Below are 20,429 nucleotides of genomic sequence, written 5' to 3' on the forward strand. Positions count from 1 at the left end.
AGTGAATCAATTTTTCATCACCATTGATAATTCTGTCCAAAAATGGTTCACGAGCATTGCGTGCCAGAAGAGACGAAAGAACGTTCGCATGTTGGAAACGATGATCATCATAGAGTTTGTGAGGCACCCAAACACCTTCTTTTTGGAGTTTCCCCATATTCCTTAAATGTTTACATACTGTTTCATAAAAAAAGAGACATGCAATTTCAGGGTCATTTCATGAGTGTGTTGCCTTTAGTTAGACTCAACAAGCGTCTTCAGAGCATCAATATCAATTCCAACATGTCTGCCTCTGCCATCACAGTCTTTAAGACTAAAGTCACCTGAACAAAATTTGCTGAACCATCGTTGATACTTACGAACGTTCAAAATATTTCTGTAAACTTCTTCTTTGATATTCTTTGTGGCTACAGAGGCGTTGTTCCCTTCTTGTATTCGAACAGCGTTACATGCCGAATGTGTGTCTTGTCTTGTGCCATCACTATAAGGGATTAGAGCACACTAAACTTTAAAAATTATATAGGCTACACTAATGTGACGTTTAGGTGGTTTGTTTAACTATTATTCATGATGTACATTTTTTGTGGGTTGGTTAATGAAAGTGTTCCAAAACACTACATTAATTTCTTGACAACCTAATATTTTCAAATATCAGTCATAATTTTTTGAAATTTTTTCACCTTTTATACAAATATCTAAGCTCTTAATGAACATTTTAGAAATTACCAATATTTTGAAAGATATGTTTTGGCTTTAAAGTTTTTTTTCTTTATTCCAGGGGGGAAGTGCTGGTTCAGAAAGTGGAGGAAGTGGTGTTGATTCCATAACAGGTGAGCACAATGTGAGTGGCCGCAGTAGTGCTTATGGAGATAATGTTCATGAAAGCACAACCACTGGGGCTCGTTCTGAAACTAGCTCTGTAGGCGTTCCAAGCACGTCAATGCCACATGAAGCTGAGGGTCTGGAACTGGAAACAGATGTAGATACAAGTTACAGACTACATTCGTTACGACTAATACTGCTAGAAAAGCTGTTACAATATCTACCAGAACTTCGAGATGTTGCAGGAGTGAGGGCTATTCCATACTCACAGGTTTGTGGTTGTGTTCTGTTCTAAGTAGGAAGACTATATTGTTCTAGTTATTAATTCTCTTTTTATTGTAGTGGTAGGTAAAATATTTTAAGAGGCTTTCCTGTTTAACAGTGTAAGCATAAAACTATTGAAAAGCTAAGTTTATTTCAAGATATATAAAAAATAGTTGGAGTTGTGTATATATTTTTGGTAAAAAATTGTTTTATAATTTCACTTTTGATATTCATATGTAATGTGTGTGGCAATTAATAAGAAATAAAACATTAACATCTAAGAGATATTGTAGACCAGATAGTATAAACAGTGTTGTTTCCTTTGAAATGTATTTTGATTTAACAGTTTCTTACCTCCTTTCAGGTACTATTAATGCTCAGCTGTGACTTGCAAGGAAAAGATGAAAAAGACAAAGCTACTTTGGACAGTTTATTGTCAGCTGTCATTGCTGAACTAGAAATGGGAAATCATGATGTGAACAGACTAACTAAACGCACTTCTCATCGCGAAGTTCAGCTGATAATTATGAGATTATTGAGCATAATGATGTCACGAGTGAGAACCTCCCTCAAGCCACTACTTGGAGAAGCTTCAGCATTTTGTAGCACCAATGCTGCTATTGCCCTCCTGAACAATAATACCATTGACTTTTGTTTACAAGTGCTAAAGGTCATGCTGGATTACTGGAAGGCTACTCATGGAGAAAAGTCAACAGGGAGCATAAGTCTGCTGAAACCCCACCCTGACTCCCCTCCACCAGATATGTCTCCTTTCTTCTTGCGGCCATACGTTAAGGGTCATGCCAATGATGTTTTCGAAGCTTATCAGCAATTGCTAACGGAAATGGTGATAAGACTGCCCTATCAAATCAAGAAACTGACTAGTTCTTTGCCATCAAGTCCTCCACTGGTATTTAACCAAGCCTGGTACTCTTACTTGTGTGAATACATGATGATGCCTCAAGCTCCTTTTGTGAAGAGACAAGTTCGGAAACTGTTACTCTTTATCTGTGGTTCTAAGGAGAAATATCGTCAGTTGCGAGACTTTCATGCATTAGAATCTCATGTGAAGAATGTCAAAGTAATTTGTCATCAAGGAGGTTATGATGGAGGAGCAAGAAACAATGCTGTCATTAGCTTGCCCTATGATTCACTTATTACCCTTATTGAACACCTAAAAGCATGTACTGAAATTGCAACAACACGCACCATCAACTGGCAGAAATTCTGCTTGAAGGATGAAAGTGTTTTGTCTTTCTTAATCCATGTGAGTTTCCTGTTGGAAGAGGGAGTTTCACCTGTTCTCCTTCAGTTACTGCAGTCTGCTCTTTGTGGTTCTGCTGGTATACAGCCTTCAAGCTCTCCAGTTAAGCAGAAGAAAGATAGAGAAAAATCTGAAGAGGGAGAAGAAGCTCCAAGGTATGATGAAGCCCAGTGTATTGCTCTAGCTCAACAAGTAAACAAGTTCCTTGATAAGGCTTTGCTCAGCCAGTTTATTCGTTACTTCCTGTTGGAGTCAAATGCCACATCTGTGCGTTGGCAGGCTCATTCACTTATTTTCCACTTGTATAAGAACTCAAGTTCTTTGCAGCAGGAACAGTTACTGGATCTGATGTGGAAATTGTGGCCTCTGCTCCCTGTTTATGGTCGTAAAGCTATCCAGTTCGTCGACTTGCTTGGATTCTTTACTCTAAAAACATCTGCTTCGCAGAAGAAAGACAAAGACTATATGGAGAAAGCTTTGGGAGTTATTCGTCAACAGAACCAACAACTTATGACCCACCCCAATTCTACTATCTACAGTGCTTTACAGGGTTACGTAGAGTTTGATGGATACTATCTCGAAAGTGAGCCTTGCCTCGTTTGTAATAACCCTGAAGTTCCCTGGAGCAATATTAAACTCTCAGCAATCAAGGTTGATTCACGATTCACCACCAGCACTCAGATGGTCAAACTTATCGGCAGTCATACTATCTCTAAGATCAGCTTGCGTATTGCTGAGCTGAAGCGTAGCAAAATGGTGAGAACTTTGAATATTTACTACAACAACCGTACTGTGCAGTCTGTGGTGGAGCTTAAAAACAGACCTTCCATATGGCATAAAGCCAAAAAGTGTGTACTGACTGCAGGCCAGACTGAGCTTAAGATAGAGTTTCCCTTGTCTATCGTTGCTTGTAATCTGATGATTGAGTATGCAGATTTTTATGAGAATTTCCAAGCCTCATCAGAAACACTACAGTGTCCTAGATGTAGTGCTTCAGTACCAGCCAATCCTGGAGTCTGTGCTAATTGTGGAGAGAATGTTTTCCAATGTCACAAGTGTCGGGCTATCAACTACGATGAAAAAGATCCTTTTCTTTGTAATTCCTGTGGTTTTTGCAAGTATGCCAAATTTGAATACACCTTGACAGCAAAACCTTGTTGTGCTGTTGATCCTATTGAGAATGAAGAAGACAGAAAGAAAGCTACAACTACCATTAACAACCTTCTTGAGAAAGCTGACAGAGTATATAAGCAACTCATGGCTAACATCCCAGCTCTAGAACACCTTTTACTTCGGATCCACGAGCATGGGATGGTAGAAAGGATACCAGAAGATAGTGCTGCTGCTGGAAATCCTGCATCCAATGTCAATAGGGGCATTCAACAACTAGCCCAGAAATATGGCACTGATTGCAAAGCTTCATTTGATGAACTTAGCAAGATTGTACAGAAGGTAAGGGCACACAGTGGTGTATTTGCCCATCATTAAAATCTTATTTATGTAACATTTGAAGACTGAAAGTATTATAATAACTTGTTATTGGATTGGACACAACTAAAACTTCATGTGTTTAGTTTTTGACCAAAGAAATAAAATTGTAAGCATTCAGCTATAGATATAACTTTTCTTAGCTATTCAGATTTGTAAATAATTTAATGTCTTAAGGTTTTGGTTCTGATTTTCATTTACAGTGAAGCTTAATATTATTCTGAAGCAGGGAATTGTTAATTTATGACAGTACCATTAAACTTTTTTTCACTGATGACACACTAACCCACTTACCTTGATTTGTGTGACACTCCTCCTGCCACATGCAATATTTTATTTTGTGAAGTTTTTTTCTTATATTCTTAATTATTCTTCATTTGGTGAAACTCTCACAACACCGTTAGGAACTTGCTTTGACATATTAATGTGTTACAACATATGGTTTGGAAACCAGTGATCTGATGCTTCATGTAAATGTGTCTTTTGAGTTGCATATCATAAAGAAAGAAATGTCTTAAGATTGTGTGGAAGGACCTTCTTTGTTTTGACATGTTTCCCAAAGCTTTTTTAAAACGTTCACCATGGATAAACACTTTCTGTATAGATATTAAACTGCTAGTTTATGATTAGTTAGACAACAATATGAAGAATAATGGTGACATGAATAGTTAGACAACAACATGATGAATAATGGTGACATGAATAGTTAGACAACAACATGACGAATAATGGTGACATGATTTGATTTTAATACTGTCAAATAATAATGTTGATAAATAAGTTATTCAAACTATGATTATTTATCTTTTTACCAATCATGTAACTATTTTTTTCTTTTGATTGTTATCAAAATACAGGGATTGTAAAAACTTTCTGTACAAATATAAGGAAAAAAAGAATGGCAAGTGTTTAATCTGACCTATATTTTCTTGTGTGTATTATATCAATATTTGTATTCATATATTTTGAGCCTTATGTAACATTTATTTTATGGCTCTGTGGGGTTGGTGAGGTGGTGCGTGTCGTTCACCGTGCAGGTCTACTAAATACAGGCTGTCAGAACCCATATCATATGTGGCATTAAATGTCACATTTGTTTGATGTTTGGTTCATATAATAAAATGGAAATGTCTGCCAGACTTGATCTGTTCAGCCATTTACTCATTTGTTTAATCTCTATCTATGAGTTCCTCTACTACTACAGTCAGTTCTTCACAACTTGTAACACCAGATAAATAGGCAGACAACCCTGTTTTTTTCTTTCCTTAGTTAATTTATGACAGTACCATTAAAGTATACACCCCCAAAGTACAACTTTGATCCTCACCAAAATACAAGGATTATAAGAATTTTCAGTACAAGTATGTATCTATGTATGTGTGTGTGTGTGTGTGTGTGTGTGTATATATATATATATATATATAGAGAGAGAGAATAATTTTATTTTAATAAATATAAAACAAAGTTATTTAGCTATATAAAGGGAAAAATTTGTGTTCTTTCAAATACATTTGAAACATCAACAACTCTAAGTGAATTTACAGATATTTGGTTATCTCTTTATGAAACAGGTTCTAGCTTCACGGAAAGAACTGGTTGAGTACGAGAGACGGCAAAGAGAATCTCGTGCTAAGAATGCATCTTCTACCACATCATTATCCACTGAAGGTATGGTTCGGATTATGACATCATCATCAACAGAGAAACTTGGCACAGCTACATCTCAGGGCCGTTGTTATGGCTGTTCCAGTGCTGCAGTTGAGCACTGTATTACATTGCTTAGAGCCCTAGCAACGAGTCAGCGTTATCGACAGGATCTCTGTAGCCAGGGGCTAATAAAAGAACTGGTGGAATGTAACCTTCGAAATGGAACTGTGCAGGTTCGTTGTGAGGTTCGTAAGTTGCTATGTCTACTGACACAAGATAATCCAAAAGCAACTAATGATTTGAATTCCTTGTTAATGGAAAAGATAGCCACAGCTTTGAAAGGACATAAGATCAACCCTGATTTAGCAGGAGCTGTTCGGCATGAAGTGGCACTTTTAGCAAGTAGTTTACAGAAGGAAGACTCATGCTGGGAACAGTCACTAAGGTTTGTGGGAGGGAACGTTTTAATTATCTATAAGTGCATTTAGGTAAGATATGATAAAAATATATATATATATATATATAAAAACTTTTTTTTATGTTAAATGCATTTGGATTTAGAAGTATGGATAGATAGAAAATGCCATTGTTAAACAAAGAGGAAGTAAAAGAAGTGTTTTGGTCATCTGGTTCAGATTGACAACACATTCAACATGTTCATGAGTAGTTTGTCATTACAACTTCCATAAACTTTGGTGTTACAAACTTTTGTTACATTTAATAAATTTAGTTTTTTAGTCACATTGAAACTTCATAGAAATCACATTTTTACATCTAAGAATTCTAAATAATACAAGACTTAGTGTTAAGAAATAATAAGAGTTGTTAAACCCTATATGTTGAGGTTTGAGTTTCTGGCTGACCCCAACCCTCTTAATTGATTTTATTCACATTTTTAGATACTTATATTGAGGTATCAAAGATATTTTTGGAAGTTTATGGTTTTCCTGTTCTGGTTGTTTAGTTTATTGCAAGTTGCTGAAGAAAAGTACAAAATCTGTTTTTGCACAATTTGGCTGCATTGTATAAAGAAAAATGTAAATAAATTGAGCAATGAGTGTTTTAGGACAAAAGCACTTTAACTAGAACTTCATATATAGATAGACATCCTCATAGACTGAACTTGGCTGGGTAAAGTGGGTACTAGATGACACTGTAGGTGCGATGTCCTATTGTCTGACAGTTGTTACCTGCTGTTTAAAATATTAATGAACATTTGGTAACCTATGAATTTTTACATCTTCAAACTAGCATCAATTCTTGGCAATTCCTTTTTTTGGACCAATCTCTACAACTTTCTCTTTAGTCTTATGTGTCAATCTAAGAAGACAATCTAGGATCCAAGTTGTGCAGAAATTCTGGATTCGTTAAAATGATATGCTGATAACTTTGTGCTCAAAACCAATTTATCTTTTTAAAACGTTTACATATTTATAATCCAGTCTAATATAAGGTGTGTTTTTTAATACTGTGATAATGAGTTAAGCTTAATTTTAGTTGGATTATTTCTCTGAATTATATTTTTACCATCTTATAAGTAGGTGCAAAAAAATTAACTTTAAACTAAGATTTTATTAGTTAATAATTAAATAAGGAAATAATTGTTTGTTTTTCTTTGTAATGTGCTGGGTGTCGTGCAGCTGTTTATTTTATTTTGTGTGATGTGCTAGGTGTGTCATGCAGCTGTTCTTGGTGGGTGTAAACAGCAGAGCTCCAGTTGTCATGGAAAGCATCACTCTGCCTTGCCTAAAAACTTTGCAGATGTTAATCAGATCTGAAGCCCCAAGTAATAAGAAGCTGAAGGATAAGACAGTAGAAGCTCTGGCAAGTGTAAGAACTTCAGGTTAGCATACTCTGATCTTGACACATGATAAACTATGAATACTATACTGTGAGAAGTCGAGAGAGACTAGCAGTTATGGGAACTTCAGGTTTATAGTGTAGCTGAACCATGAACTTAGTGTGCTTGGCTTCTGAAAGATAAATTAGAAGTACTCATGAACAGTAAACTTTACTCAAGATGTATAAGCATTATTATTTTGGGAAGAAAAGCCACAATCATTATTATTAGAAATTAAAGCATTAGCTCGTTTAACAGTTCTGCTTTTATTAAATGTGAGTTTGTTGTTCTTCTGTAAGCACCTCATAATTCGTGAATTGTATTTGTGCCCTATGTAGTTTAATTTGTAATGAAAATTGAATTGCCCTATCTTTTTACAAAGCTTCTTGGATGCTTTATTTTTCATAAAACAATTTAACAAATGTTGAGATTTTGATTTGTGTCACTGATTTTAATATCTGTTGTAATGCTGAAATCCATCTTTTCAATAGTTAAATAGCTCATTTCCAGTATTTTTTAGACCACACAATATCCAAAGTATATCCTATATCTTCTAATGCTTTGATCTTAGGTTTTGCTCTATAACTTTTAATATATCAATAAGAGATCTGCCAGGTATTTTCAGTATTATTTCATTGTTTCTCTCTATCTAGGAACAACAGCTGGTGTCAACCTTCATAAGTGGCTTGCTGGAGACCCCCGTCACAGTTATCGAGCCTGGAAACAATCTATGCCCAAAAGACAGTCGGAATCTTCTGTTGTTAAACCTCAAAAACTGAGGACTGAAGAACTTCGTGCTCAAGTTTTGATGAGAAAATATGCTTCCCGTTGGCTGGAAAAAACTCGACGACATGCTGTCAAGCTGAAGCTGTTGCATTCTAATTGGCTTCGACAGGTATTGTTCAGTCAGTCATCTCGTGCTGCACGTGCTGTGGCCTGTTCTGTTATGGATTCCCTCTGTCAGGTAAGCTTTGTCCTTATAATTATAAATATTTGGTGTTATTTTAAATGTAAGTTATAATATTAAAACATGTAGTAATTTGTGGTGTTCTGATTGACTATGGTGTGTTAAATCACCTTATTTACAGGTTCCTACTCGCAAGCGAGAAATTCTGGACATGCTTACAGCTTACTTGGATGACCTTGGGGCAGCTGGAGAAAGTGCAACAGAGTACTTAACATTATATCAATGCTTGATTCACTCGGGTCACTGGAAACACTATTTGGCACTTCAAGGATTGCTTCCACATTTAGGCAATCTCATTACACAAGAAATAGAACGCCTAACTCACTTGGAAGAGACAACATTAACGTCTGATCTTTCTCAAGGTGTGTGCACTTGTTTGTGATAAGAGATAGTCAGGACTTCTGCAAATCTGTTAATCCGTATTTAAAATTCAGCTTTAATTAAAGACATTTTTATAGTATGTCAACCATTTCGTGTCTGCTACATCCAGTGCTGATGAATCCTTTCGAACAATGTCAAGGCTCTTCAGGCTGGCTTGGATATGACAAACATAGTGTTTCAGGCTTTTTTAATATATACTAGCAAATCTGTTTAAAACAATTGTTCTGGTTTGAACTGGATTAAAATTGATTAATGTAATATTTCATTAATTTTATGTCATAACATGTAAGGATTAGGGTAAGAATTTTCTACCTCAATAGTATTAACCATTTCATATAATTTTTTATTAACCTGCTCATTAATCAGAAAAACTTACAAACCAGCTTAGAGTTATTGGCAAAAGATTCTCTGAAACTAATAACTTGCAGAAGTGTGGGGGAAAATCAGGATGGTTGGAACTTAGCTAGTAATTTTGAAAAAAATCTCTCCCTCCAATGAGAACTATTTTTGTTGATGGAAAATATCTCATGAATGAACTTGTACATGAAATTGGGTACTTGTTTTTCTGAAGATTTGATCTTCATTGCTATCTATGATATCTAACTTTTAAAATTTTTAATGTCGCATCTCTTCCCTCCTTTTTTTTAGATTCTTCAACTTTAAAGTTACTACAACTATGATGTGTTTTTATTACATTTAAGAGGTGTTTCAGTTTAGAACTGTAACTGGTAGAGTTGTGTGAGGGTAAAGACTTTTTTGACCTCTTATTTGTGTTGTTTCTAAATACATTAATTTCCAGATTGTATCTTTCATCTTGTACTTCATAAGATTGAGGCAAATAATATATATATTGTTTTTAGTTTGGTAGGAGTCTTAGTTATGTAAATGAACCAGTTTTGAAATTCGTATGTTGCAGCATATCACTTCTAAATTAGGAATGGCTAACACAGATAGCTCTTGAATGGCTTTGCATGAAATTCAAATAAATAAATATTACATTATCACATCATCTTTGGTTCGTCGTTTATATTAACTAAAATTTGTTTAGTAGTCTAATATATATATCAGTAAACTCTGATAAAAAAAAAATTGTCATGCTGTATCCTAAACTTTGTGTTTGGCACTTCTTCTACCCTACACACTGCTAATATGCTGAAATAAAATAATTTGCATCTTGGTTCTTAATGCTTTATTTTGGAATATCATGTTCTGATTTATTTCCTCACTAGCACTACAGAAAACATTAAACAAGAGTTTACAAAAGCAGAATTACATTATTACATTTTCTTGTATAACATTTCATAAATTCAGTGTTTCCACACTGCCCCCAGTGGCTCAGCAATAAGTCTGAAAACTCAGAATTCTAAAAACTGGTCTTCGATACCATAGGGGTACAGCACAAATAGCCCATTGAATAACTTTGTGCTTAGCAGCAAATCAAACAAATAATTTTAACACAGAACTGACCCAGAATAAACATGTGTTAAGTCTATATATGAGTTACATGGACTTGAAAGCTGTATTACATCAGATACGTATAAAAACTGCTGTTCTGCAAAGTGTTGAGTAAAAATTAATTTATTAATTTTTCAGGTTATGCTCTAAAAATGCAGACAGAGCTTCTGGCTTCATTTATTGAGGTAGACAGTATAAGACAGCATTACAAGAGTCGACTGGTAGGATGTGTGCTAAATGGCTACTTGTCATTACGAAAACTAATTGTCCAGCGAACAAAGTTGATAGATGAAACTCAAGAAAAACTGTTGGAACTTCTAGAAGAAATGACTACAGGTAAATCTGTTTTTCTCTTGGAGGAGAAGGTTATGGATGTTTTTGATTGCGCTGTGACAAACTCGCTTGAATGAAATCCTTCCTCCACCCCTTTTTTAAATTCATACAGGTTTACTTTGCAACTTGTATTGGTTACCCACAAAATTGGTTCCCCCCCCAAAAAAAAAACAAACCTTTTTTTGTATCAAGCACCTGAAACTTAGAATGTTCGTCTTTTAATTTTGTTAGTTAAATTCAAAACAGATTCTTCATATAATTTTTAAAGGAAATAAATTTGATCTAACTATAAAAATAAATATATCAATGTTTTTGTCAAAAGTGTAAATCTTAACTCCTGTTAAATAGAAGATAAACTGTAAGTGGAAGATCAAATAATTTTTTCTTCTTCTTAGAGTGCTCAAAATTCAAGGCAAATGCTGGAAAGTACTCAAAGTCCATTATACAAATTTGTTTAACAAATATTTAGTAATATCTTTAGTTTTGTAAAGGTATGATGGTTGGGATGTTTGTATGCTTTAAAAACTGATTTTTTTATTTTTTTTGTCTTAAAACTAACATGAAAAATTTTGAGTCCATAATACAGTTGTATTTTGTAGGAACAGAATCAGAGACCAAGGCATTCATGTCTGTGTGTGTAGAGACTGTTAAGAAATATGAGCTTGAAGACTTGCGTACTCCAGTTTTCATCTTTGAGAGACTTTGTTCCATTATATATCCTGTAAGTACTTTTGTGAGTTTCATCAACCTTGTGTTCCTTGATATATATTTTACTTTATTTTTGGAGAATAAATGTTTTTTCCTTTTCATTATGTATCTTACATTATTGATGAAAGTATAACTTGTATCAAAAATGTTTTATTCAACACATAACTTCATTGTAGATCTTGGTCTGTTCTAATTGTTGTTTTTAACAGAATATTATTTTAATACTTATTGCTGGTTTTCCTTGCTACCAGGAGGAGAATGATACTGGAGAGTTCTTTATCACACTGGAAAAAGATCCCCAGCAGGAAGATTTCTTGCAGGGCAGAATGCTTGGAAATCCATACAGCTCTACGGAACCAGGAATGGGGCCATTAATGCGAGATGTGAAGAACAAAATATGTCAGGATTGTGAGTTAGTAGCATTGCTAGAAGATGATAGTGGTATGGAACTCTTGGTGAATAACAAGATAATCTCTCTTGATCTCCCAGTCAAAGATGTATACAAGAAGGTATTAGTACCCACATGAAAAGTTTTGTATAATTTGGGTGTTAAAACCATATTTGATTTTTTAACCCATTTGAATATTTCTGTTTTCTTTATTATATGTACGAGAGTTTTTTTTTTAATATCAATTGAAAATCATGAATATCTGTTATGTGCTATTTATAACATCTGCTTAATATTTTCTAAAAGTGAGAAAATTATTACATGGATGAAAAGAAAAAATCTGTTTACCAGGTTTGGTGTAGTGAGAACAATGAGACAGAAGCCATGAGGATCATTTATCGAATGAGGGGGCTTCTGGGAGATGCCACAGAAGAATTTATTGAAAACTTAGACAACAAGGATACAGAAGAAGTAGACACCGAAGAAGTGTACAAAATGGCTAATGTCATGAGTGAGTGTGGAGGTCTTGAGGTCATGTTAGAAAGACTAGCAGCTATTGATGATTTGACAAGAGGGCGACCTCTACTGATGGTCTTGCTGAAATTGTTTGGCTATTGCATTAAGGTAGGTTAATAGTGTTGTGGTTACAAGTGCTGGTAATGTAATGGGGTGTACCACAAACCACAGTCACTAATTAAACTGATCTGGTTCTTGCTGGTAATTAGTGTTAGGAGAAAATCATTTTCACTGGTTACCATACATGAATTAGATGAAGCTTAAGAAGCAGACTGATTCATGATTCTAGTACTATTGAAAGAGCACCATAACCTTGACAGTTAACTCTCGTCCAGTTGAAAGAGCACCACAAACTTTCAGTTAATATTATGCAAACGAAGCAAAGGATAATTGCACTTGTCAGATTTGCAACTTTTATGTAATATTGTAAAGTTTTATCAGCATAAAATTTGGAGCATTGACCCAAACTTGGATCATGTCTATGTGCAAGTGTTGAGTGCAGTATGTGTACCAACTTTGGAATGTTTAGTGCATGTCCAGGATAACAAACTGAACAAATTAAAGTACTGAAGAGTTAACTCTTATGGTAGCCAGATTAATAAAAGATTAGTTAGCAAGATGAATGACTATACAAAGACAATATTAATACAAACAATGCATGAAATATCGGATGTTACTAGAATGATTTAAAAATAGTGTATTGCAAGCTCGTAACATTCAGAAAAATGCAAACAAAAGCATACATTGTTATATGTAGTAGTAATTTAAAATATCAGTAATCACTCATAAAACAGAGTCTTTAATTGTAGCAAAGTTAAGTCAGTATTACAAAATTATAATATCTTGGGACTTTATTTAACAGTAACGTAGTGCCATCTGTCTTATCAAAAAGATCAAGTGCTCTTAACATTATCATGAATGGTGAGTACATTTGAATTGTTGAGTGCACACCTACATATCAAACTTCAAAATTTAAGTAAAAATGATAATTCTAACTGTAATATTTCAACAATTTTGAAAGTTATAAAAGCAATAGGTAAGCCTCATTAGGTTTAGCAAGTACCAATCATACACAATTAACTATACTAAATTAATAAAAAGTTGAGTATGCTATAAACTGCATAAACCTTTAATAGCTCTGTATATCTGCTTCTCTTCTTCCATGAAATGTGCAGGTTCTTTGTGTATGTGTTACCCCTAAGCTGTCATAATTATTTCCACCATTATTTCTTTCTTTCATCTTCTTCTTCTTCCTGTTTGCTTTGAAGAAAAGTTTGTTTTATTTAATTTACAGAAAATTTAACAGTATCATTTTCTTTTTTTCTTCAACTGTGATGTGATGTTGAATATTAAAAACTATAACCTATCTTTGTGATGACTTTATTTTAATGAAAATTATGGTTGGTTATAACTATTTAGGTAAAATCAAACAGGCAAAAACTTATAGATCCAAACATGGGAACTATTCGAGTGATGCTAGGAACTCTCTGTCTGGCACTGTCTGCTGAGTCGTCAGAACTGGTGCAGGGTTCTCCAGGTGGGCCAACCATTACGGAGCAGATCATTCAGATCATGGAGCCTATACTAGTGGAGGCAGCTGACCAGTCATTGGAGACTTACAAAACGTTCTGTGCTGCATCTGGAGATAAAAAGGACATCACCTTCCTGCTTTCTACTGTAACCACGTCAATGGTCCGGAACAACTCAAGCCTCCTCCAGCTCCTGATGAGGGTAGTTCCATTCCTCACATTAGGAAATCAAGTAAGTTGCAGACTGTGGTAATCCAAACTATCAAATTTTTTAATGGATATTCTATACTGGGCTCTAACTTTACATACCAAATTTCAAGGCAATCCATTGAGAAATACCCGAGATATAGCATTTCCAATTTTGATTGACTTTCTTCCTATTTTTTTTTCTTTGCACCAAAAGTATGGAAACTTTATTTGCTAGAAAAATATACTTAACTTTTATGGGTTTTTTTCCGAATTTAGTACATTGATAGATCTTTACAACCTAGAATTAGGAGTCTCATTTGGTGTAAATATAAACCATATGTGCAAAGTTATTCAACAAAAACTGCTCAAAATTAACAAAAGTTTGTGCACACCTGCCCAAAATGTCACATGAGCTATCACCTACTACAGCTTCACTTTACAGTAAAATGGACTGTTTTTAGTTTTTTGTCATTCGAATTACAGACAGCTAATTTAGAACAACAAAACTGTAAGGTAAAAGGATGTGCAGGTACACAAGTATTAATTAAGCCAAGTAACCCAGAGTAGCAGTTTGTAGCTCAAGTTTTCAAAAGAATCATGTGGGTGTATGGTTATTATTCATTCTTCATTACTAACTTTTCAGCACAAATTTGCTAAATTTTATTAAATTATCCTAGTTATATAGCATTTAGTATCGTGTGATATTAACTTAAGTAATTAGCACAAATAATGATGCTTGATATGGCTGTACCGATTGCATTGAGGTAATGACAAAAACTGTTAATTTAAATTCCATGGCATTAGTATACAGGAAGCTATTAACTTTTTTTTAGAGAGGAAAACTACCACCGTATATTTTAAAGAATCTGGTTGGTTCTGTAAAGTATAGGTCTGTTCCGGTTAATAGGGTTGCGATTCTAAAGCTAATGTTGGTTACCAACGAGTGTCACTTTCTTACTTGCTATGGTTTGTTGGTGTGTATTGACAAAAAGTCTCAAGACTCGTAAAAAATTGGTTTCAATACCCGTGATGAGCACAGCAAAGATTGCCTTTTGTATTACTTTTGTGCTTAATGACAAAAAAAAATCTTTTCAGTTTCTATAATTGTTCTGTTGACGAACTGCGTCTCAACTCCAGCTTCTAAACACACTTATTACAGACGTTTTTATGAAATTAATGATTTAATCCAGCAGACTTCTTGCATTAGTTTTTGAACTGCTGTATAATACTAATATTTACTAAGTATTTTATCCCCGAGAAAGAACATGGGTATCCTGCTTTTTAGCCGAACCTCGGAAATTAATGACAGTATTAATCAAGTCTGGTTGAATTTTTAACTTCTTAGTCTTTTGAATAATATATAATTAGCATCAACTGATTTAGTTTAATATCTGTTAAAGAAAAAACTTTTTTCACGTATCATTTATCATAATAAAAAAAATTTGAAAATGGGATTTTATATTCTTATGAGTGATGTTTAAGATTTATTTGTAAACAATATTATAATAATAATAAAGATGTCATTAGTTTAATGTTAACAGGGTTGTTTCACAATAAAATATTCTTGGAGAGCAGCCTATTAAACTACTTTTCATTGGATGTAGGATAACCAGATTATAAATATTTACTAACACCAGTGGTAATTGAAGGAGGAACAGACAGGTTAGGAACAAACATGGTGTTTATGTAAAAATTATTCTCTTTAGTGATACAATATAATATTTACAGTTAAAAATAAAGGTATTGTTAATTTTTTATAATACATGCTGCTTGTTTCCAGACTAGTATCTGGGGTTTTACAGGTGAAAAATGATAACAAATTTTGAAAAGCTACTGCTGATGTATCCCCACATAGTTCCTCCATGATGAAATTATAATTGAAATTTTGAGACAATTTTTTTTTTATGTAAATTTGATTAACATTTGTTTTGGGTAAAGTAATTAGAAAATTGAAACTGCTAGCCCTAATTGTCAATTATTTGGCTTCCTGTTGTAATTATTATTATTCAAATGGTGAAAATCATTATATTTCCTGTCTGTGCTGATACAACTTTTCAGTGGATATAAATAAGCCAAAAGCTATAGCCTTTGCTTTCATTTTTTTTATTATTATTATTTATTTTTTCCTCATAGTTTGAAAACAGTAAATTTTTAAAGTTGGTGATGTAAATAACTGTAAAATTTAATGATCCACATGATTTGTTTTACAGTTTTTAAAGTTTCTGAAGCTGACAAAATCGTAAACGTATTGTCTGAAACCTGGGGTTACTTTCTGTTGTTAGTTGTAGAATTTTAGTTCTATTTCACTAATTTTACTTTTGGTGCTTAATGCAAGATGACTAAAGACAACTAGTAAGATATCTAGATGTTTACAAATTTGTTACACAAGTAACTACATTAAAACATATCTTTGTACTGCTCAACCAGTTTTATTTTATGCGAATAAGGACAATTTTTGTGATGATCATTGGATTAAGTTGTTTTTCTGTGATAACATCTTTAACTTTTCCTCAATAGATAGTCCATAAAACTGTTGTGCTAAAAAAAAATAAAACTTGTTAGCATGAACTTGCTCTAGAACATGTGATGATAACTTTAATGTTTCCTATAGGAAAAAATGGAAACGCTAATTAATCACTTCCGACCTTACTTGAACTTCAACAAGTTTGACTTTGACCATACCACAGAAGATGATCTCCAATTAGAATGTTTCTGCATGTTAACTTCGGGAATTGACCGTAGCATCCAGGGCCAACAACTGAAAGATCTGATGTTGGGTCGTGGAATTGTACAAGATGCACTGGAGTACCTAACAGTTCACGCTCCACCAGTCAAGTAAGTTTTCACCTTGATTTTGTTACTAAAACTTGGGAGATATTGATTGATTTAATTAATTTTAACTTCACATTCGAATATTTCTTCTTAACTGTATTTAAACTAATTTTCTGAAATTTGTCACCTTTAGTCAATAATTGTAAAATATCACTATTTATAGTAAACATAAAAGCCAAGATCAATAAAGGTCAACTTCAGGTTGAAATATCACTGAATAAAATCTAATCATGTAAGAGTAAAGAAAGCCTTATTGTCCACTTGTTCCAATTGATGAGAACTATCTAGATGAAATTAAACAGACAAAAATTGATAGACCCAAATATGAAAAGTATCTGAGTGTTGAAGATTATTAATTTATTTCATTGATGTAAACTCTACTAATTAAAAGAGCATTAATTAATGAAATTTTAAGTTGTATACTCTTGAGGATAGATATGTCCAGGTACTTGTAGAGTGTATTGAATGCTTAGAAAGACAGTTTTAATATATATTAACTATTCTCAAGTGTGGTTGTAAATGCAAGAATCATACTTTTCAGTTACTTAGTTTCATTAATTAAAGAAGTTTTGTTAACATATTTTAAATATTTTACTTTCATACTATGTCAGTACTAAAACTAGAAGCTACAAGTAAATTAGAAGTATCATTAGAATGTGTTAATTTTGTTATGTACATTATCTGTTGGTAACAGGACAGCTCTCTTGGTGGCATCTGATGATTGGAAAGAGTTCACCTCGAAACCAGCTTTGAAATATGTTTTGAGACTGTTAACAGGACTTAGTGCTGGACACGTCAACACTCAGCTGTGGGTCAGTGCAGATTGTATTCCAATCATACACAGGTAATTGTTCAAACTTGATTTAAAGTACTGCAAGGCTCATTTTTTTATTTTTATGGTTGATTTACATTTATTGAATTTCTTGTGTGATAACTATCTTGTGTTGTTGGATAAAATGAGGTAGTTTCAGAGAATAACTCAGTGAAACTTAGTTTCAAGTTTTGCAGTTTCAGTTCTACTGGATAATTTGTGGTACATTTCTAGATTAGAGCAAGTTTCTAGTGATCAGCGTGTTGGTTCTTTGGCTGAAAACCTAATGGAAACCTTAAAAGAGAACCCCAATGTAGCTGCTAAAATAGAAGAGGTGAGAAAACAGACTAGAGATGAGAAAAAAAGACTAGCCATGGCCATGAGGGAGAAACAACTAGGAGCTCTAGGGATGAAGACCAATGAACGAGGCCAGGTAAGATCAACACTCATTGTTGTAACATATGCAATTTATCTAAACCTAATGTTTGAATGGTCAGTGTGTTGTATCAAGCCAAATCCTTTAGCTGGAGAGTAAAAATCTGAAATTAATCTATGTATTACATGAACATAAACTATTTTATGTAAGAAATTCAAAATATGATAAGTGAAAAGCTTAAACTTGTTATTTACATTTAAACTGGTTTTATTTTAAAGAAATATAATCAGAGTATGTCTTTCTACTCTCATGGATTTGGTATTATCTTTAGAAGTCTGTGATTCTGAAATCACTAATTTAAAGGCAGTTTTTGCTAGAAGTGTTAGTCTTGGGACAGCACACACACACGTGCGCACTCTTGGTATGGTTGCATTCCTTCTTAATATGTGTGGAATGAATCTCATGTCTCTACTTCGTAAGGACATCACACACACACACACACACACACACACTTGGTATGTCTCATTCCTTCTTAACCCTGTCTGCCCGGGCATCATTTACTGCACACATCACAAGGTTTTAGTGACTAATACATTTTAATTGTATTAAGCTACTTTTTACTTATACTAATCAGTATAGCATAAAATCTTACCTAATAATTGATATTTTAATAGTATACAAGTTTGAAGTTCTTAATTTTATAAGGCAGTATTTCAAAAAATCCTGAATTTCCCCTATATTATCCACCACCCTTCCAATAAGTACGAAATTCAATGTAAATTACTCACTATAAAATCATCATTGCACAAACATATCATAATTTTTATAACCTTCAATTTTGTTTGGTTGCAGAGCCATCAAATAAAAAATCAGACCCCTCTTGCCACACCCACCTGTCACATCTTCAATTTCAGGATTGTTTAAGAGCTCTCTCTTATATTTAATTCTATATTGTATAACCAATAGAAAACCAAGGTTTTCATCTATCAAATGACATATTGTATTACATTGTTTTCTGAATGAAGAATTGTCAGTGTCTTTGTTAGTACAAGCTTCATTCCCAAGGGAAAGATAATGACTAGCTTGGATGAATTTGTAATGGCTCTTGTCACATAGTTAGAAAGCCAGAAAAATTTTGATGGTTAGAGGAAATTGTCTGCTTTTTACATGTTATTATTCTATGTTCTTTGGTGCATTGTTTTATTAAACATAAATTATTTAGTGCATTACTACCATCAGTATAAAAAAAAAAAAAGTGGGGATGAGTGTCATCGATAGCAAAACAAGAAAAGAATACTCGGGTAAGTACTTTATTTTTTGTTTTTCATGTTTATTCTTTATTTATTATTATAAAAGTTACTAAAATGTAAAAACAGGGATCTTTTAGGTGAGTTAAGGTTAGATTAGGTAAAATAAATAATACTAGAAATGTTTCATGAGGCATGCACGTGAGCAGCTCATGAGTAATGTAATTCGATAGCGTAATGTGAGCTGCATATTCCCCAAGTGATTTACGACTTATAATGGTGAGAATAGTAGTTATACACAGTTCAAGGACAATAAAACAATAAAATTTAATTGTAAACAGATGTATATTGTTAGGAGTTTGAAGCTACTTTGGATAAAGTTACAATTTGAAGTCATTCTAGAAAGAAAAAGAGTGTAATTTAGATATATATTTTGGTGGTGATGAGATTGGTCAAATTAATATTCATGGACAAATCTTTTTTTAGTTTATTTAAAACGCTTCACTAAAAAAATATGATTTTTTGTATGTAAAAAACTTATTATGTGTACTGAAAGACTGCCAAATTTTGTGAAGATATACATAATATATTAAACGTTAGTAGTATCAAATTTATATAGACTTTATACGAGTACAAACATGTCACGTGGTTGGTCAAATAAATAATGTACTTACCCGAGTTCTTTTTTTTACTGTCGAATCTTGATGACACTTCACCCCACTTTTTTTATACTAATGGTAGTAATGCACTAAATAATTTTTATTTAATTAATAGTTTATCAAAAAATGTGGAATAATAACATGTAGACAATTTCCCCTAACTATCACAATTTTTCTGGCTTTCTAACTATATGACTAGAGCTGTTACAAAATCATTCAAGCTAGTTATTATCTTTCCCATGGTAACTAACAAAGAAATTGGCAATTCTATGTTCAGAAAACAATGTAACATAATACATCATTTCATAGTGAAAACCTTGGCTTTCTATTTGTTGTAGATAATATGGAATTAAATGAGAGAAAGAACTATTAACTCTTTCAGCACGGGCTCGGTCCCTCGGACTGTGTTTGATTTATTACATGAGCAATATCTTAGCAAATATAAAATATAAGAGGCTCTTATTTTATATTCAAGCTTGTCAATATCAGTAATTTGAGTTTCTAATTCATACGAGACCATAGACTTAGTATTTTGACTTCACAAGTATCTAATTTGAACCAGTGCTGCATTCACCATACGACACACAAAAATCGATGTTTATCTGTGTTTTTTTTAAATATCTGCTTTTAAAATAAGAAATTGAGTCATAGATAGTACTTAAACTTGAATTATAATCTACAGTTTGATGCCAAAGATATTGACATAAATTCAT

At 33.3% G+C, this 20,429-nt stretch overlaps 1 protein-coding gene across 3 annotated transcripts in view; it reads left to right on the forward strand.

Moving 5' to 3' along the window:
• Window positions 1–20,429, forward strand: part of LOC106462088 (E3 ubiquitin-protein ligase UBR4-like) — a 115,009-nt gene that overhangs the window by 86,608 nt on the left and 7,972 nt on the right. For all 3 annotated transcript variants that reach the window (XM_022389219.1, XM_013921970.1, XM_022389220.1), the window contains 14 exons: window positions 779–1,093; window positions 1,451–3,802; window positions 5,410–5,930; window positions 7,156–7,328; window positions 7,979–8,289; window positions 8,414–8,654; window positions 10,267–10,464; window positions 11,061–11,182; window positions 11,421–11,678; window positions 11,909–12,181; window positions 13,493–13,834; window positions 16,403–16,626; window positions 17,318–17,467; window positions 17,669–17,867. In XM_022389219.1, coding sequence (XP_022244927.1) covers window positions 779–1,093; window positions 1,451–3,802; window positions 5,410–5,930; window positions 7,156–7,328; window positions 7,979–8,289; window positions 8,414–8,654; window positions 10,267–10,464; window positions 11,061–11,182; window positions 11,421–11,678; window positions 11,909–12,181; window positions 13,493–13,834; window positions 16,403–16,626; window positions 17,318–17,467; window positions 17,669–17,867 — 5,679 coding nt within the window. The remainder of the gene's footprint in view (window positions 1–778; window positions 1,094–1,450; window positions 3,803–5,409; window positions 5,931–7,155; window positions 7,329–7,978; window positions 8,290–8,413; window positions 8,655–10,266; window positions 10,465–11,060; window positions 11,183–11,420; window positions 11,679–11,908; window positions 12,182–13,492; window positions 13,835–16,402; window positions 16,627–17,317; window positions 17,468–17,668; window positions 17,868–20,429) is intronic.

Source organism: Limulus polyphemus, unplaced genomic scaffold (genome assembly GCF_000517525.1).
Source record: "Limulus polyphemus unplaced genomic scaffold, Limulus_polyphemus-2.1.2 Scaffold1090, whole genome shotgun sequence".
Lineage (NCBI taxonomy): Eukaryota > Metazoa > Arthropoda > Merostomata > Xiphosura > Limulidae > Limulus > Limulus polyphemus.